The sequence below is a fragment of the Odontesthes bonariensis genome, chromosome 19, assembly GCF_027942865.1.
Source record: "Odontesthes bonariensis isolate fOdoBon6 chromosome 19, fOdoBon6.hap1, whole genome shotgun sequence".
NCBI classification, from domain to species: domain Eukaryota; kingdom Metazoa; phylum Chordata; class Actinopteri; order Atheriniformes; family Atherinopsidae; genus Odontesthes; species Odontesthes bonariensis.
Genome location: NC_134524.1, coordinates 32,508,602 through 32,526,116, shown reverse-complemented (window position 1 = coordinate 32,526,116; position 17,515 = coordinate 32,508,602). Strand labels below are relative to the sequence as shown.

General features: G+C 40.5%; 1 protein-coding gene across 1 annotated transcript; it reads right to left on the bottom strand.

The window, feature by feature from the left end:
• Positions 1-4,088: 4,088 nt before the first annotated feature.
• On the bottom strand, positions 4,089-16,318 carry LOC142368767 (uncharacterized). The gene is made up of 11 exons (XM_075450941.1): positions 16,216-16,318; positions 12,930-13,033; positions 12,578-12,844; positions 12,404-12,497; positions 11,248-11,318; positions 10,956-11,162; positions 10,785-10,850; positions 10,574-10,705; positions 5,408-5,601; positions 4,287-4,428; positions 4,089-4,175 (listed from the first exon to the last, which is right to left on the bottom strand). The coding sequence occupies exons 1-11, from the start codon at positions 16,316-16,318 to the stop codon at positions 4,089-4,091; spliced, it is 1,467 nt and encodes a 488-aa protein (XP_075307056.1).
• Between the last annotated feature and the right edge of the window lie 1,197 nt (positions 16,319-17,515).

Here is a 17,515-nt window from a genome sequence, read left to right as displayed (position 1 = left end):
TGAGGTGCTAAACAGCGTTCACAAACTCAGTCACAAATACAATGTTAATGTATATGTAAGTGATTACTATAACAAATAAAAAGTATGTAGTCCTACCTCAACTTGGTCATGTTCGCAAATAGTGTGCCATGGTCCTTGGCAGAGTCCTTGAAGAAAATCTTGTGATGGATCTACAATGTAGATAGATGGGTAGATGCAGTGATGAGGCAAGATTGTAGTGTTGAACGTCTGTTATGGGTTTGACATTAAAGATGGAGATCCATTGGAGATGTGGTGGGTGGGTATGCGGTCTTTGACGGCAATGTGGTGTATCCAGTGTAGACTTGTGTTGCTCTTATCTATTGATTGGTTGTGTCTGTGTATGAAGAAATCCAGATTGTCCATGATTATTGAATATGATGATGGGCAGGTGGGCACTCGGCTGTCTTCTTGTCTGGGGGAAGGTTCGCTGCTTTCATCTGTAAAAAACATCATTTGAAAAAGAACATTAGATCACCACATGAACTTAACCAAACAAACAATAACTGTAACTGTTTTATTTTGTTTGTATTTCTCCCTCACCTGACAGATGAAGGTCCTCCATGCTTCGGAATGCTTCTAAGAGTTCCTCTTCTGTGTCTGTAGCTGTAGCTCTGAAGCTTTGTTTTTTTTAACCTTTGGAAGTCAACCCTACAGTCAGGTGCCATCTCGTGTTGTTTCCTTATGGCTCTGGCGTGTGATGTGGTTATAGATAACTGGCTCAATCGGTTGAAAACTGATTTCTTGGCTCAGCCGTGCGAGAGAATGGTGTTTATGTAGTATGACAATGCAGCCAGGCGGGGCTGTCTGCCTCTTATTGCAAAAGCTGCAGCAGCACATGCTGTGAAGTTGTTGTCATTGGTGATGCAATTGAAAATGGATAACAGAAAGGGAGCAAGCCGATGGAGGTCATCTCTAAAACTGCGGAAAGAGAATGACTTAAGGTCTGCTGCTGTAGACCTCCATAAAATGAAGTCATTCTTCCGAGAGCAGAGTGCCTCACATTCCTCACGTATTAATTGAATTATTGCATCTTTGAGTTCCTCTTGCAGGTGTTTGTTTCAGGGTATGACTGGTGTTTTTTCTTCTCTCCTTACTTTTCGCGGGTTTTGTTTCGAGTGTGGCGCTAAAGTAACTAGTCACTGTCACAGATGGTTGCGTCGCATCAGTCCCTATCAAGATCCCGACCTGGTCCCGACTCATGTGCGAATGCAAACTGAAACAGTTCCCCTGGGGAAGGGCAGTTATTAGAACGAAATTCAAGGTGGACTGTTCTTAGAACGGCGTTCTTGGAACTGCTCTGTCCGAATGCGGCTATTCATAGAGGCCAAAGATGACTTTTTTTCTTCGAATCTCTGAAGTGGCTTCTACTGGTTTTGAAGAACATTTTCGAACTTGTCGCCACAGATCTCGTCGGAGATATGCCTGGCAGTACATGCAGTGAATGTAATCTTTTGCATTGTACTTTTTCTTTGATGTGCGTCTTAGTTTTAGTGATCCAACTCCACTTGCCAAGACCTGAGTTATGATTATGGTTTCCCTTGTTGCAAAGCTTTATAAGCATTTTCATATGTTGTTTGGACCTCTTGTGAAGACTTAAAAACTCACGAGAAAAAACATGCAGTTGTTGCTCAAGTTTTAAGTGACGTGTAAACTTTGTCTGTAGTTTTCCACAAATGTAGCAGTAAGTTTTATTTCTGAGCAAAGATGATGTGTTTGAGACTTTTTCAACCCGAGCATCAGAACCATCATCAGCAATTATGCCTTCGGAATCAGCATTTCCTGCTTTGCCAGTAACTCTTGATACTTCAAGCTGACTTGTGCTGATCATATCTTCAGATGATGATTCCGCAGCTTCAGAAATGGACTCTGTCTTCCTCTACAAAACTTTCTTGGTGGTGTCTTTTCTTTTTGGAAGCAGACTTACTGGTGGAGACCTCACGATTCTGTACTTGTTTGTAACTGATTTTTAAAGGCTCTGATCTGTCATCCCACGAGCTGTTTGAACCATCTATGGAATCAGGAACCTCTTCTGATGATGCCACCTCACTTGAACTTTGTTCTGTACAGACCTGATAATGATTAAAAAACATTTATATTTTGTATACAGTGAACCCTCGTTTTTCGCGGGGGTTACGTTCCAAAAAGAACCCGTGATAGGCGAAATCCGTGAAGTAGAAACCTTTATTTTTTTTTACAATTATTATACAATGAAATACTCCATAATGCATTGAAACCAAAGAACAAAACCTTTTTACAGGCCCAAGCATTTGTTTAACAAATAAAAGTACTGTATAAACGTTTTTTTGTTTTTTACAAATAACTACTGTACTGTAAAATAATCATTTTCATCATCAATACGAGCTGAAGGCTTCAAATTGCGGAGATCAGCACCGCCTCACCGCGACCCGAGTCGTTGGATTAGAACGGGAGAAAATGAAAAATGATTTTGAAAAAAAATACAAAGTACAGTAGGACCAATAGTGACTCACGTGTATTTCACTGCTCTTCTGACTGAGCCGCTGCATCCTGACTCCGCTCTGTAGCGTTTTTTTTTTCTACTAAAGCCCGCGGTGCAGGTGTGTTTTTTCGAGATAAGAACATATCGGTAGTTGTTGTCGCTCTTTTTTCTTCTGGGCAAAAAGATTCTTATATACCGACATGCCACCATCGATTATGTTTGAGAACTGTAATGTACGTGTACATATTAAACCGCAACGTTATTGACACACAGGTAGAGAAGAAGCGGAGAGACTGTTTAGCCAATCAGAATGCAGAACACAATGCACGATGCAAATCCGTGAAGCAGCGAGACCGGGAAAGGTGAACCGCGTTATAGCGAGGGTTCACTGTACTTAGAAAGCATTTCACCAAGAATAATTCAACTGAAAAGCTTACCACTTGCAGAGGTTCAGTGATGTCCACCTTGTGTTTAACAGAAAATTTTTTGTGCCGGGACTGGTTGCAAACTAGATGGAGAAAATTTAGAATTAATAAAAGGTAGCATGGTAAGTACTTAAAAGGCTCATTTTAAACATAGCACAGCTACACATGGAACAGGTTTTTTAAAAGTGTTCCTGTGGAATCACGTTCAATACATACAGAATGAACCCCCATTTCCATTCTCGAAAAATTACCTTTACATATCACACCACTCCATTTCAGAGGTGCAAAAGGTCCTCCACATGACACATTTCTCTAAACTTGACATTTTGTCAGGGACGAGATCATGATCACAGTCCTGTTGACCCAAAAAAAAAAGTGTAAACGTAAGATAACAATCCTACCGGACGCTTGTGTGGTGTAGAATATCGGAACCAATGAATCATTTGCACTTTGTTTCTATGTAAACATGAATTAAGGATGAAAGTGACATGATTTGTATGTCTTATTATTCCTCTTGTGAATCAAATTATTTAGAAATTAACTTAAAACCTTAAATCTACATTAATAACTTGTTGCCATTCAATTCTTATGAGTTAATATTTATGAGACATTTTATTCATTAAGAGACAATATTGAGACCCCCATTAAGCCCCCCATTAGATAAAAGCAAAAATAAGGGCGGTGGTTTCCAGGCTGCCTTTGCTGTGTGAATGAAATCCCGCACAAAGCAGCATGGGAATTCCCAGGCTAGGGAACACCTAGGAACCCCTGGGAGTGCCCAGACCCCACTTCGAGAACCAATGGTTCAGTGAATGTACCTGATGAGTTGGGGGGGATTGACTCGACATCACATCTTCATCTTCATCTTCACTTCCAGATAGAGCTGTCTTCAGGTACTTCCTCTGAATAAACACAGCAAAAATTGTTGTGAACCAGCATGACAAACCTATGGCACATTTAAACCATCACATTAAATTGATAAAAATAGTTTGCAAGGTGAGGTTTTTCCATTTGGATCAACGTTGATCTCGTCCAATGTCATGCCCTGAAATTGTGATAGCTCTCCTCTCTCACAAGCCAAAAGCAACTTTGCAACGTTGGCAACTTGTAATGTCCCTTCAGGGAGCCGATGATATTGTCGATGGACCCTGATGTTGTGACCCATAAAACCTGCGAGGCAGTCCTCATTGTCTTTCAATTTCAGAACTTGTGACGTTGTTGCCATTTGTTTCCTTAATCTTGTTGATGTCAATGTTTGAGGGTCCTTCACCCTGCATTCACATGTGGTAGCACGGATGGCATCAGATCCTCTGAGGTGACTTTCTACCTCTTAACGGATACACATTTTCATCTGACACATCAAATTGGCGTCGATAATTCACCAGCATCTGTATGGAGGACACCATGTCTGGGGTGAGTAAGATGGGGACCTTTTTGTCCCGCTTACCTTTGATTTCCACACGCTCAAAGTATTTACAGAGCTTCTTTTCAATGTCGGTCAAGGCAAGGTCAAGATCTAGATTACTGGCAAAGGTGTTTCTCAACATGAAGTCATTCAGGGACATCTTTGAAACTTTTCCCTCTCCTACGATTGAATACGATCACTTCACAAAGAGTTAGTCTATTTTGGCATAAGGTTTAAAACGGTACAAACCATAGTCTCTCTTATGGTACACTCTACCATAGGGCCCGACCAATATGTTTTTTTCAGGGCCGATACCGATAATTATGGAAATGGGAGGCCGATAACCGATATGTGCAACCGATAAATAGAAACATTCACAATAAATTAAAAATAGCACACACTGACACAAACTTTCATATCCATTAAGTCTTTTTAATTGTAAAAATGAAAAGTGCGGGAGCTGCCAGCAGCATTTGTAAAATAAAGCCAAACACAACTTAGAATAAAGCGGGAAATAAAATAATAATATAAATGCATAATTATCAATAAAAAAATAAATCACTCCCTGCTATTTTTATATTAAGAAGTAATAGAAAATGAACTGACTGAGAACTAAAAATCAAGTGTAGGGAGCTGCTTATAGCATTTTTAAACCGTAAAATAAACATAAACATCCCTGTTCAACTTTACAATGAACCATCTACATTAGGATGCTTTAATGCCCATTCTCAAGCCTAATATTGCCAATTTAGCAGGATAATGTTGCAGTGGAGGAAGCACAGTTGCTCTGCGTGTTGTCCAGTGAGGCTTTTTCTGTTCTTTGTGTAAATTGCAGAGATCTCACTGAAGACCCGTTCGCTGGGTACAGATGAGGGCGGCGCGCAAATAAACTTTCTGGCTTGTTTTGACAGAAGCTTGAAGCGATCCTCATGCTGTTTCCACCACTGGAGCGGATCCCCCTTTCGTCTGTCAATGATGGGCTCCATGAGATACTTCGCCTTCAATAATGTGTGGTCAGAGGAAAAGGCCTGATTCTTATAACGTGGATCTAGCAGACAGGCCAGAACAACATGCTTTGTTTCTTCAAGCTTTACAAACCTCTTGATGAGGCTTTCCTTCAAACCTTGCAGAAGAGTTTTGATCCCGGTTGTTCTGGGTCCTTCGTCCTCCAGCAGCATCTTCAACACGCTGACACATGGAATGACTGAGGACGCCGAGGAACTGCTGCTGCTCACCTCCAGCGTGACCTCAATGGGAATCGGGGTTTCCACAAGATTAGCTACCAGGTCCCACTGGTGAGCACTTGGAGCAGAAAACCCCCCATACTCCCCAGAGTATAGAGTTAATGCTCTTTTCTGCTCCAGTGCTCTCTGCAGCATGTGGAGTGTTGAGTTCCACCTGGTTGGAACTGCTTGGATGAACTGGTGGACTGGAAGGCCAAGTTCTTTCTGAATTTTTTTTTTTAGGCCAGGAGAGAATGTTGAAAATGTGTGACACAATGCTTCACTGTAGCAATTGTCAATCACTGCTCTCTGACAGGACAGGCCATCATTTACAACAAGCTGCAACTGGTGAGCAGTGCAGCTGAGGTCTGGCACTTCAGCAAGCCTCATGCCTTTCATCATATTGGCACCACTGTCACGAAGGACAAGGGCTATGCGCTCTTTGTCAATGTGCCATTCCTCAATCATTTCAAGGAATTTATCCTTGATGTACTGCCCTTTTATGGGATCCTTCCATGACCGTCGTGTTTAGAACAACTTGCTTCCTCTTCCACTCGTTGTTAATGAAGTGGCATGTCAGGCTCATTAGGGACTCTGTTGTTCCAGACCAGCAGTCTGTGGTAAACGATAATGGGAACCCAGCATTCTCTGGTTGGATAAGGGCTTTTATCTTTTGCACAACCTTTGCATGGATTTCAGGTGTCACAGTACTGTATCAAACCTGTTCCTGTTTTCATCAAAGCCAGCTACTTCTTTGACAGCTCGAATCACATGGTGAAAGTGTTGTGGATTAATATAATTCTCCATCGTTTTCAGAGGGGTCACTGTCCTTCCTAGGATCAAGAGTCTCCCCAGACCTCTCATAATTTGACGAACATTGTCATGTTGAGGCAGTTTCACGTTGCCAGTTGTACATCTTCTCTCCAACCTTCATGATATACTTGTCTTTTTTTTTTACTGCATCTGCAATTTCATTTGTCATGCCATTCACAAGGGCCCATACCTTCATGTTCTTTTTTTTTTTTGTACTTTATTTTTATAGAAAGAAACAACATACAGAAAAACATAGAACAAACAGTTGGTCACCTACACATTCATACAGACATTATACTGATGGAGATACAAGTCAGTTTATACAATAATGGCTCAGTGAGCATCTCTTGTGGCCACAAACAAACCATTTTTCCCAGTATTGCAAATACTTATCGCTCTGTAAATTTAGTGAAAAGGTCATCCTTTCCATGTTTTGAATGTTTGTCACAACATCTATCCAGTCTGTCTCTGTTGGGGGTGAAACCTGCAGCCATTTCCGGGTTACAGCTTTCTTGCTGGCTGCTAATAATATTTTTAAAAGATATTTGTCTCGCTTAGGTAAATGGGGTGCAATATTGCCGAGTTATATTGTGGAAAAAGAGCAGTGAATTTCATCACCAAAAATATTTTGGATTATCCTCATGATCTCTTGCCAGTATGGCTGAAGAGCTGGACAGCTCCAGAATATGTGAAAGTGGTCTGCTAGCTGTTCTCCACAGTTCCTCCAGCATAAACCTCTTACTGTCTCCCCTGTCTGCACATATCTTAACTTAGGAGTTGTGAAGTATCTGATCATATTCCGCCAGCAGAAATTCCTCCAAAGACCAGAACTAGTGGAGGTTAACTGCACAGAGCATATATTCAACCATTCTTCTTCTGTGATGACAGTTCCAGATTCCATTTCCCACCTTAATCTGACTTTATCTGTTGAGTGTTTCTTATTGGATCAAAAACGGGAGTACAGTGTTGAAACAAGTTTCTCTGTTGGTTTTATCTCATCATTAAAATAAGACCTGATTTGAAGATACCTTAAGAAATCCGATTTTTCCAATCCATATGTATTTGAAATTTTCTGAAAACTATCTAGTTCTCCCTTCGATGAAATTGAACAATAAGAAGTGATTCCCCTTCTATACCAATATTTAAACCTCCCGTCAGTCCTTGCGGGCTTGAAATCAGGGTCAAAAGCAACCCATCTCAGCAGTTTAGACTGTCTTTCAAATAGTGGCGATTTACATTCCTTAAACCAAATTTGAAGGCAAACTGTAGACCATTGATTCAGGCCACAAGAATGCTGCTCATACAGTGTTTTACTTCCCAGTATAGATTGTAACGGTATATCTAATTGTGAAATTTCCAAATCCTTCCATTTTGCTGTATAATTGGGTGGCAGCAGCATGCCAGTGGTCTTAATTGCGCTGCCTTATAGTAGTCTGCTAAGCATGGTAGTGACCTACCCCCTTTCTCTTTAGGCAGTTGCAGTGTTTTAAATTGAGTCCTTGGCCTTTTACCTGCCCATATGAATCTTGAGATCCACTTATCCCATTCATTAAATTGTTTTGGTGGAACTCTTACTGGCAGGGATTGGAAAAGAGCATACCTTCATGTTCACGTCTTTAGGTACAGGTTGAGCAGAAGCACAGAGTGTCTGTATTCTGGTTTTACCAGGTAGTGTTCTGCGAACACTTTGAGCCAGTGAACACCGTTTTGCGTGCTTCCACAGAGACTTGCGCTTGAAGTACCTAAAGCATACAAAGCAATGCTGATAGTCCTTTGGACTGCTCTGGTCATTGCTTTGTTGTTTACAAGGTATCAGTGTCCCTTCTCCTTTTGTGAGCGTGTCAATGTCGTGTGCCCGATTTCCTTGCTTGCGAAGGAGATTCAGCCTATCTTTTCTTTCTTTAGAGTTCTTTGTGAGCATCACTGTACAAGCAACTTCCCTTTTATCCCCGTGTTTACGTTCCAGGTGATGTCCAATTTTAAATTGCGGTTCCCCACAGTAAAGGCAGTTTCTCTTCTGGTGGTATTTCTTGGACCCACTTGCGTTTGGAACACGAGCTACAACCAGAGAATCAATATTCTCAACTGAGACGGAGATAACAGATTTTTTTTTTTTTTCAATCTTGTGTAAGTCTTTCTATTTTTCTTTCTTTTGATTGATGCAGAGTCGTCTGGTTCACCTTCTACTAGAGAAATTGTGCCTGTCTTCTTACTCTTTTTGTATCTTCTTTGTTTTGGGACTTGGTTCATCTGAATCCTCTTTTCTGGAATGCACATTTGCTTCCTTGCCTCGCTTGTTTTTTTAATTCAAATGAAGTCTTTGGTCTTTGTTTCTGACTTTGTTCTGATGATTCATCTGAACTGGCCTCTGATGATCCTGGGACATACAAATCTTCACTGCTGAGGATAGTGGAAAATGAGGAATCGGTGTGGTACCCAAGCTTTCTTTGGTCAGCTACAATAGAACAGAGACATTTAATTAGGCCTGAGCAGCTAAGCGTTGCGAAGGCCTATTGTATCTGAAGGATTTCACTATTATTCTTTTTCTTTATTCTTCTCCACGCGGAAACACAAATGGGGAGGCCTAAACGTAACTTAATAAGAAACAGCAGCCAGTCGTATTCTGCAATGACTCTTCTGGGAACTGCTTAGTACTTGAGACACTGCTCTGAAAAAACTGTTACCATCTTTTAAAATCTCTTCAGTCTTACACACACTCCCCAAAGGCCCAGAAGCCGTGGGTCCTAGTGTGTCCTGTTTCACAAACGTAATATTATACTTGTTGCACAAAGCTTCTGAAACCTCTGTACACACAGGATTAAACGACAAATGTTTATTTGCATTATGAATAATGACACTGTCATCATCCAGTACGTAACTGTTTGCAGTTTTTGTACTTTGTAAAACAACATTAGGTTAATTTGTTGTCTTTTTTCGAATACTATACCCTTGAGAAATGGACACCCTTTCCTTACAGTAACCATAACAATTTTGTGTTTGTGGTTGCTTAACACAAACAACTGTCTCGTAATGGTTACCATGAATATTTTGTATATACACACACTGATTTGATAACTGACCAGCAGTACATTTATATTCAAGCCATTTATCAATATAATATGTAACTATGTTCACACCCAAACAGTCTGCTGCAGCTTGAATTTCCACTTCAGTTGCCCAGGATCCAACATATTGCATCCTTGATCTTTTAATATACTCATTTATAGAGGAATTTTCATTTCTCAAAATGTTGCAATACATTTTAGGATTCCTTTCTAACTGTTTCACTACAGCAAGTCTAATTTTCCTGTGCCATTTGTGTCCCACTTATAGCCTGACTAAGAGCCCGAAAAAAACAGTTTCCGTCCCCGACAATGGGTTCCACCTTGCATGGAGTCCACAGGTCCCCAACCAAGTCAGATGATGACTCACCTTTCTCACATTCTACATTCAAGTGTTTGCAAACAGCTTCTGCAACCACTTTTGAAAGAGGATTAAACTTTAACGCTCTATTCCTCACATTGGTGACAAACACTACATCTGAATTTACAAGATCTTCATAAGTTTCTTGTATCTTTTTATAAGATGAACTGCTCTGAGGCTTCTTTTGCTTTTGCCCTCTAGATTTATCTGTACACAAGACTTCCTGAACACAGACATGTTTCAACAAATTACTGCCAAATGGACTAATGGTGTTTTATATCAGGAAGTTCAAATAGTCTCATTTCTGTGCATGTAAATTTGCACACCATTAAGTTCAAACATCATCAAAGCTCTTTAAATACAAAACTATGCTTTTCACTGAGACATTTACCATTCCATTACAATCACGTGCATGGGAATCTACAACGGCATACTTTCCATTCTGACTTATAAGAGCGCAGGTACTTCCATTTTTAGTCAGAACACAAGTTTCATATTTTGGCGCACATCTTTTGCAATCCTTCAGAGACTAGTGTGCACACCAGCATCTATAAACTCACCCTGGAGAATATCTACATATCCAGCAACAAAATCTCCATACATCACATCTAAAGTACACCCGTCAATATCAATCTGCTTTGGCAAGTCTAAAACAGAGAGCACTTCATTTCCACCACTAATCAGATTGTTGTCCCGCAAAAAAGTGTACAAGCCATCTTATAACAACACAAACATGTCAGATCTGTGTCTTTTCTAAAAGACAATACTGAGACTATGTTTTTAAGTACACTTTGGTGCAACTTACCTCGTTGCCTGTGTGAACATCTGCAACTGCCAATGGAGAAACCTTTTCCATGGCAACCAACATATCAGGTGAAAAACGAACAGGACTCAGGGGGATGTAACACTCCTTCAGAACTACTGGAGTGCCATCAATCTGTTAAACAAAAATTGAAGTGATCAATATACTAATCACGTTAAAAATGCTGTACTATAAGTGGTTGTGAAACACTCACCTCATCAGGAACCACCCTTTTCTTGGGTGAATCAGAGAGTGACTCAGATTCCCCCGAATGGCTCCTCTATAAAAAGAACACACAAGCCATTTCAGAACATTACACACCAACTTAACTAAATTAAATCCTATCCTTGCATGAAAGTACATTGGGAACAACAAACTTCCTTACCTTCCTGCCGTATCTCCCGGTTGTCCACTCTGGAGGGGGTGGAGGTGGAACGCGTTCCACTCCCTTCATAACCACACGGGGCACAAACCTCGGCTTGTACGGAGGAGCTGCCCGACTCTGTACCTGTGGCTTTGGTGCAGACAGCTCCAGGAACTGATACGCAGACACCCAAATACGATCACTGAGTATGCGCATCCCTTTATTGTCGTCAACCAAAAAAAAAAAATCATCAAAACAACAGGGGTGAAATAAGGATTGAATATCAAATCTCACTACTTTATTATATTCAGATTGAGATTGTACTTACACCATCATAACACCACAGATCAACACGGTTTAGGGGGAAGTCCTCAGCAATGGAGCAAGGCAAGTTTATTTGTATAGTACAATTCAACTACAAGGCGATTCAAAGTGCTTTACAGACATTAAAACTGTAGAAATAAAAAGCATGATTTAAATTTTATAAAATCAGAAATAAAAAGCATGATTTAATTTTTAAACAAAAAGAAAGAAATAAGAACAATATAAAATCAGTAGTTAAAATGTGATTAAGTTTTGAGCTTTATTCAAACGCAGCTGAAAATAGGTGTGTCTTCAACCTGGACTTAAATCCACTGAGTGTTTCAGCTGATCTGAGGCTTTCTGGGAGTTTGTTCCAGACATGTGGAGCATAGAAGCTGAATGCAGCTTCTCCATGTCTGGTTCTGACTCTGGGAACTGATAGAAGACCGGATCCAGATGACCTGAGGGGTCTGGAAGGTTCATACTGGGTCAGGAGCTCACTGATGTATTCTGGTCCTGGACCATTCAGAGCTTTATAGAGCAGCATCAGAACTTTAAAGTCTATCCTCTGATGGACAGGCAGCCGGTGTAAAGACCTCAGAGCTGGACTGATGTGGTCCACTTCTTTGGTCTTAGTGAGGACTCGAGCAGCAGAGTTCTGAATAAGCTGCAGTTGTCTAACTGACTTTTTAGGTAGACCTGTAAAGATGCTGTTACAGTAATCAAGCCTACTAAAGATGAAGGCATGGACTAGTTTTTCCAGGTCCTGCTGACACATCAGATCCTTTAACCTTAAGGATATTAACCTTAATATATTCTTAAGGTGATAGTAGGCTGACTTTGTTACTGCCTTAATGTGTTTTTCCAAATTTAGGTCAAAGTCCATCACTACGCCCAGATTTCTGGCCTGGTTGGTAGTTTCTAGGTGTATAGATTGAAGTTCTGTGGTGACCTGTAATCGTTTCCCTTTGGCTCCAAAGACAATTACCTCAGTTTTGTTTTTGGTTAGCTGGAGAAAGTTAAGGCACATCATAATAAAACGGGATCTCTGAAAACAAAAAATATATAAAAAATGTCTTATTTATACAAACATAATTTTTACCAAAGACAACTGCCCTCGAAAGACTACAAACTGGAAATGAACTCAGAATTATTTTACTCCGTACTTAGCTTTGCCGACCTGCGATGGTACTCTTGCTGGAATAACTCTTGTTTACCCCTGGATTCAGTCAAACGTGGAATCATACCGATACAGAAAACCTAGAGAAAGAATTACATGGTTAAATTATTTTATTTACAAATACATCAACTACTGATGCTGAAAACACACTAATACTCACCTTAGTGCAGCGCTCACGGACTGCCCAAAGGTACATCTCAAAGACCCGTCCCGCCTCTTCGTGGTTAATGCTGGCCGTGAGGTTGTTGGAAGGAGCAACAACGCAAGCAGCATCAGGATCACGAGGAAGTACAACTTCTTCAACCTCCTTGCGCAGCTGATCTGCGTCAGCCCCTGGAGTCGACATGACACCAATGCAGCCTTGTTTCATTTGAACTATGCCATATGCGAATGACCGCGAATGGGATGCCCCGATGAGAAGAACCAGCTATGAAAAAAAAAAAATTATAACAACATGACAATAAACAATCAATTTCTAAATTGTATATTTAAAATCATGAAACTGTTCATACTTTCTTTTCAAGACTCCCATCCGGAATGACCAGCTTGTGACTGAGCCCAGTATGCTCACTAGTTGGCCATTGGTTCACTTTGTGGCGATGGCCAGTTCCATGACCTGTGCATTAATAAAGAAAAAGATATATATAAAACAATCACTAAATCTAATCTATATTAGCACACATAATTGGGGCCTCCATGCAAATGCATGGCAAGGCATCTATTACTATTCCGTTGGCAAAAGTCTATGGGATTTAACATTGAGAATGTCTCTTTATTTATAGATGGGCTATATTTATTCTTCCGTCCACATTAATGGGCCCGCACATCCCAACAATATATCAAAACGACCGGCTCGATGAGTTTTCGCGGGCTATTACTTTTATTGAAGATTGGAGTTACCATGGCGACGTAATAAGCAAAAAACAGCCCCCCAAAGCCTCCCTAGGAATAAACAGGGAGATGACCTGGAAAAATCATAAAAAACCCAAAATTTTGAGCAGTTACTGTTAGTGATGCTCCGATCAGCATTTTTTGGACCGATCACCAAAATCATGATCTGCCCGATTGCCGATCACGGAAGGAATCGGACATTTCCATGCCTTTCATCTAGCAGAGAGTGCACCATTTATAGAAATTAAACCGCCAGAGGTAGCTGGGGACATGTAGAACAAGAATCTGGTGGAGTTTGCAGAAAACAATTGTTTTTTTAATTTTCTATTAATATTTTAATCTACCCATATACATCATCCATTGGGTATGATTTCAATATCAGATTATTAAACAATGATGCAGTGAAATAACTTGAAAATCACCACAGAGGTAGCTGGGGACATGTAGAACAAGAATCTGGTGGAGTCAGCAGAAAACATTTTGATTTGGTTCTAAAGGAAGTTTTCAAATCTGACTATGCAGAAATGAGTTTGATTCTGAATGTGCTTCAATAATTTTGTTCTATCATTTTGTTTTAATCATTAAAAAGAATGTAGTAAAAAAACAACCAACTAATGACAGGTGTATGTATTCCAACAAATGAAAATCAACTTCGATATAGATTTCTGAGTTTACGGGGTGCACTTGAATGCACCATAAATCGCTCACACGCTTTACCGTACGACGCGGTGTAAACGAGCACTCGATTTTCAAGTGTAGCTAGCGCGACCGTGCCTCTCCGAAGCGCAGATGGCGTGACCGCAGTAAGTTTCACATCTTTCTGACACACTTTGACGAAATTCCAGACAGGAGAGGTCATGTTGTCCAGATGCACTGTAGAGGTTTTGCCTGTTCGGTTCTGTACACACGTCCCGTACCACATTAGAAAGTGGTCGCTAGTAATTTACGTCACGTGATCGGTTTTTTGATCGGCATATTTTTCCGATCGCCGATCAGGCTATTTTTGGGCATTATCGGCCGATCATGATCGGCAGCTGATCGATCGGAGCATCACTAGTTACTCTGTCATCATGCATTAACCTAGAAACACCATTCAAATGTCAGTTTGTAGATACGTCCGTGCTGTGTTCAGAAGTGAAGACGCCATGTCGATACCTGCTACGGATTTCCCACAGCATGCCTTCAAGCGACCCAAAGTTTTGGCCAAAATCTGCAAAATTTGAATTTTTAGAGCACAACTGCCATTTCATTATTGTGGGAAGAGCAAGAGTTCTGACCTCAGATTCATTTTCGAATCTCCCTCACGCCTACAAATATCGCTCCAATGCCATTATGTACTGTCATAATATAGGCACGCATGTTGGGATTCATAAAATGTTTTCATATTTCATCTAGGGCTGACCGTTTGCTCTGAGGGGCTCTGAGAGCAAAGTGATGTCGGGGCTCAAAGACCTCAAATCCCCATTTTAATTCATCCAATTCTCAGAATCTCAGCAGCTCCTGCAGCCCTTCTTTCTCTCATCCGTGCTTTCACTGTGAATGTGCTACAGGTCTGAAATGTGGGAATATTGAAGTCCAAAGGCGTCCCTCGCTCATTCTGCGATAATTTTTTCCGTAGCTCTTACGGTTTCCGAATGGGAAGCATCTGTTCGTAGAGGTTTTTTGGCTCTGAGAAGCCTGAGTCTAAGGGCGTATTCACACCTACCTCGTTTGGTCCGGACCAAACGACCAAACGGATCAGATTTTCGTTTGTTCGGACCTTTTGGGATGGTCTGAATACAAACCACCGAACTCTGGTCCGGACCAAACAAGCGGACTGAGACCAAGCTGAAAGGTCGGACTCGGTCCGGATCAAGCGAACCCTGGTGCGGATCTTTTGGAGGTGTGAAAACAGACCGGACCTAATCCCAGACTTTTTGCTTTTTTGTACCTCGGGAGCATCCGTCGTTTGTCTGCTACTAGGTAACAGAACAGAGCGTCGTTCTTCTAATTACTAGACCGGCTGTGGTAAAGCTAACGAAAGACCGAAAATAATATTTGTAGACCGAAAATGAGTAGGGGACAAACGTGGGCCGAAGAGGAGACCCGTGCTCTTGTGGACGTTTGGGCAGATATACGTCTTGCTTGAAGAGCCCGAATTGTCTCAGCTTGATGAGCACACATCAGCGTTATCCTCCGTAGCCGCCTTGCCCTTTGTCGTCGTTGTTGATAAATTACTTGTACAGCAGCATAGTAATTACACAGTTGTGAAAATAGCAAAACGTTGAAAAAACATATAGTTTTGATTATATTAAAAGCAATAACGGCACGGAAAGCGTCCATGACTACATTCACTTTTGAACTTAGCACTTTGTGTTGCGCGTGTCGATTCTGACCAATAGCCGAACGACTTCAGGGCGCGTGGCTTTGTTGACATATTTTGGTCCGTTTACTGAAATGTACAGTCTGAAAGCGAACCGCACCAAAATGAAAAAAAAAAGGTTCGGACCAAAGCAAGTGAACTATCGGACTTTCCTGGTCTGAATACGCCCTAATATAATTAGTGTAGCAGCAGCTGGGGCAGCTTAACTGTCAGTTAATTGAGGGAGATTAATTACCATAGAAACAAGGCTATTAGTGGCCCAGCCAGTCCTTTGAAGTTTCAACAGCACAATTAATCGGGTTAGGTACAGTTCGCCTCTTTAAAGGGACAGTTCACCGCTTTAAGAAGAAGCATCCATGTCATCCTTTGGTGCCGTTTAGGCTTGAATACTTCTTCTTTAGGCCTTGCGAACCATTCCTGAGCAGCCGTGATTGGTTGAGCGATACGCACACTTTGGCAGGCCCCTTCTAAATTTCTTCAGAAATTTTGTAGTATACAAATACTCTCTATTCTTTAAAAATATATAAACCAAAAGTGATACTCACGCCCAACAAAGTCACTGGATGCCTTTGGTATGCTAATACGCTGAACCTGAGCAGCTTCAACACGACGGCGAGCAGCTTGAGAACGGCGACTCACTCGTGGCATCTGCAAATTGACATTAGAGAAATATGACAAAAACATAAAGGTATTACAGCACATTATCATATGCAAAATTATCTATGCTGAGAAGACAATATACAAAAAACACAACTACTAAAATCAGTTAAAAATACAGATATTTACAAGAACAAATACTACCATTTATCCTAATTATGAAAGTAAGCAGTCATGTTCAGGTGACTATGCAAATCATTGAAAAGGAACATTCAATCCTCATGGATAAACATGTAAAAGACAGTAACTAGGACTGCACTTTCTAACTTATGATATCATGATACTTTTAACAAATGTGTAAAAGTCTTAATATATATATAATAGTATTACAGATAAAACCAAGCTCCTCTGCTCTCTATTATTCATTCCAAACATGAAAAAAACAAAACAATCCTTAGTATAAATATCTTAAAGAATATATACCCAAAATCCCAATGAAAAGCAACTACCAGCTAAAACAATAAAAACTATCTTTCAGAAGTAGACCCTATTTTACTTTTAAACAACAGCAGCACAAAAAAACACACCTATGCTGCTTCTTAAAACGGATGTTATTTAAATACCATCTACATTTGCTTTGATGCTACACAATTATCAATAAAACAAAATCCTTTTTTAATTTCATTGTAAGAATTTTAACCGAAGATAGGTGAACACGGTCTGTGTTCAAAACATTGAGCAGCCATCTTGTTCGGCTAAGCACGCAGCCATCTTCAAGGAGCCATCATCAAGAATAAAAGATCTCCTTCGACGGATCGCCGTTGACCTTCGCGGACAAGCTTAAACGCGAATGTAAAACCACATCAAAAACTTTTTCGCCATATTTCAGGCGAACTACTCCCACTGAAATCCAAGGCAACCATTTTACAGTTAAACGTTCGTTCATTCATATTTTCTCTTTACAAAAAGATTGATATTTTCAAGCTGGGTAATTTTCAATAAGCTTCAAAGCATAAACTAGCAAGACAGAATCACGGTCAAACCTTAACTGATATGTACAGTGTAAAACTATACAGTACAAACCTATAACAAGCAAAACAACAGACCAGGCGACGGCACGTGCTACTTTCAATGCACACATGCTAGTTTTGAAATAAAATGCTAAACAACAAAAAAGAACTTAACAAGACTTACCTCGACAGAAAATAACGTCCAACAATCGATAATTCCACAAAACGGAAGAAAGTG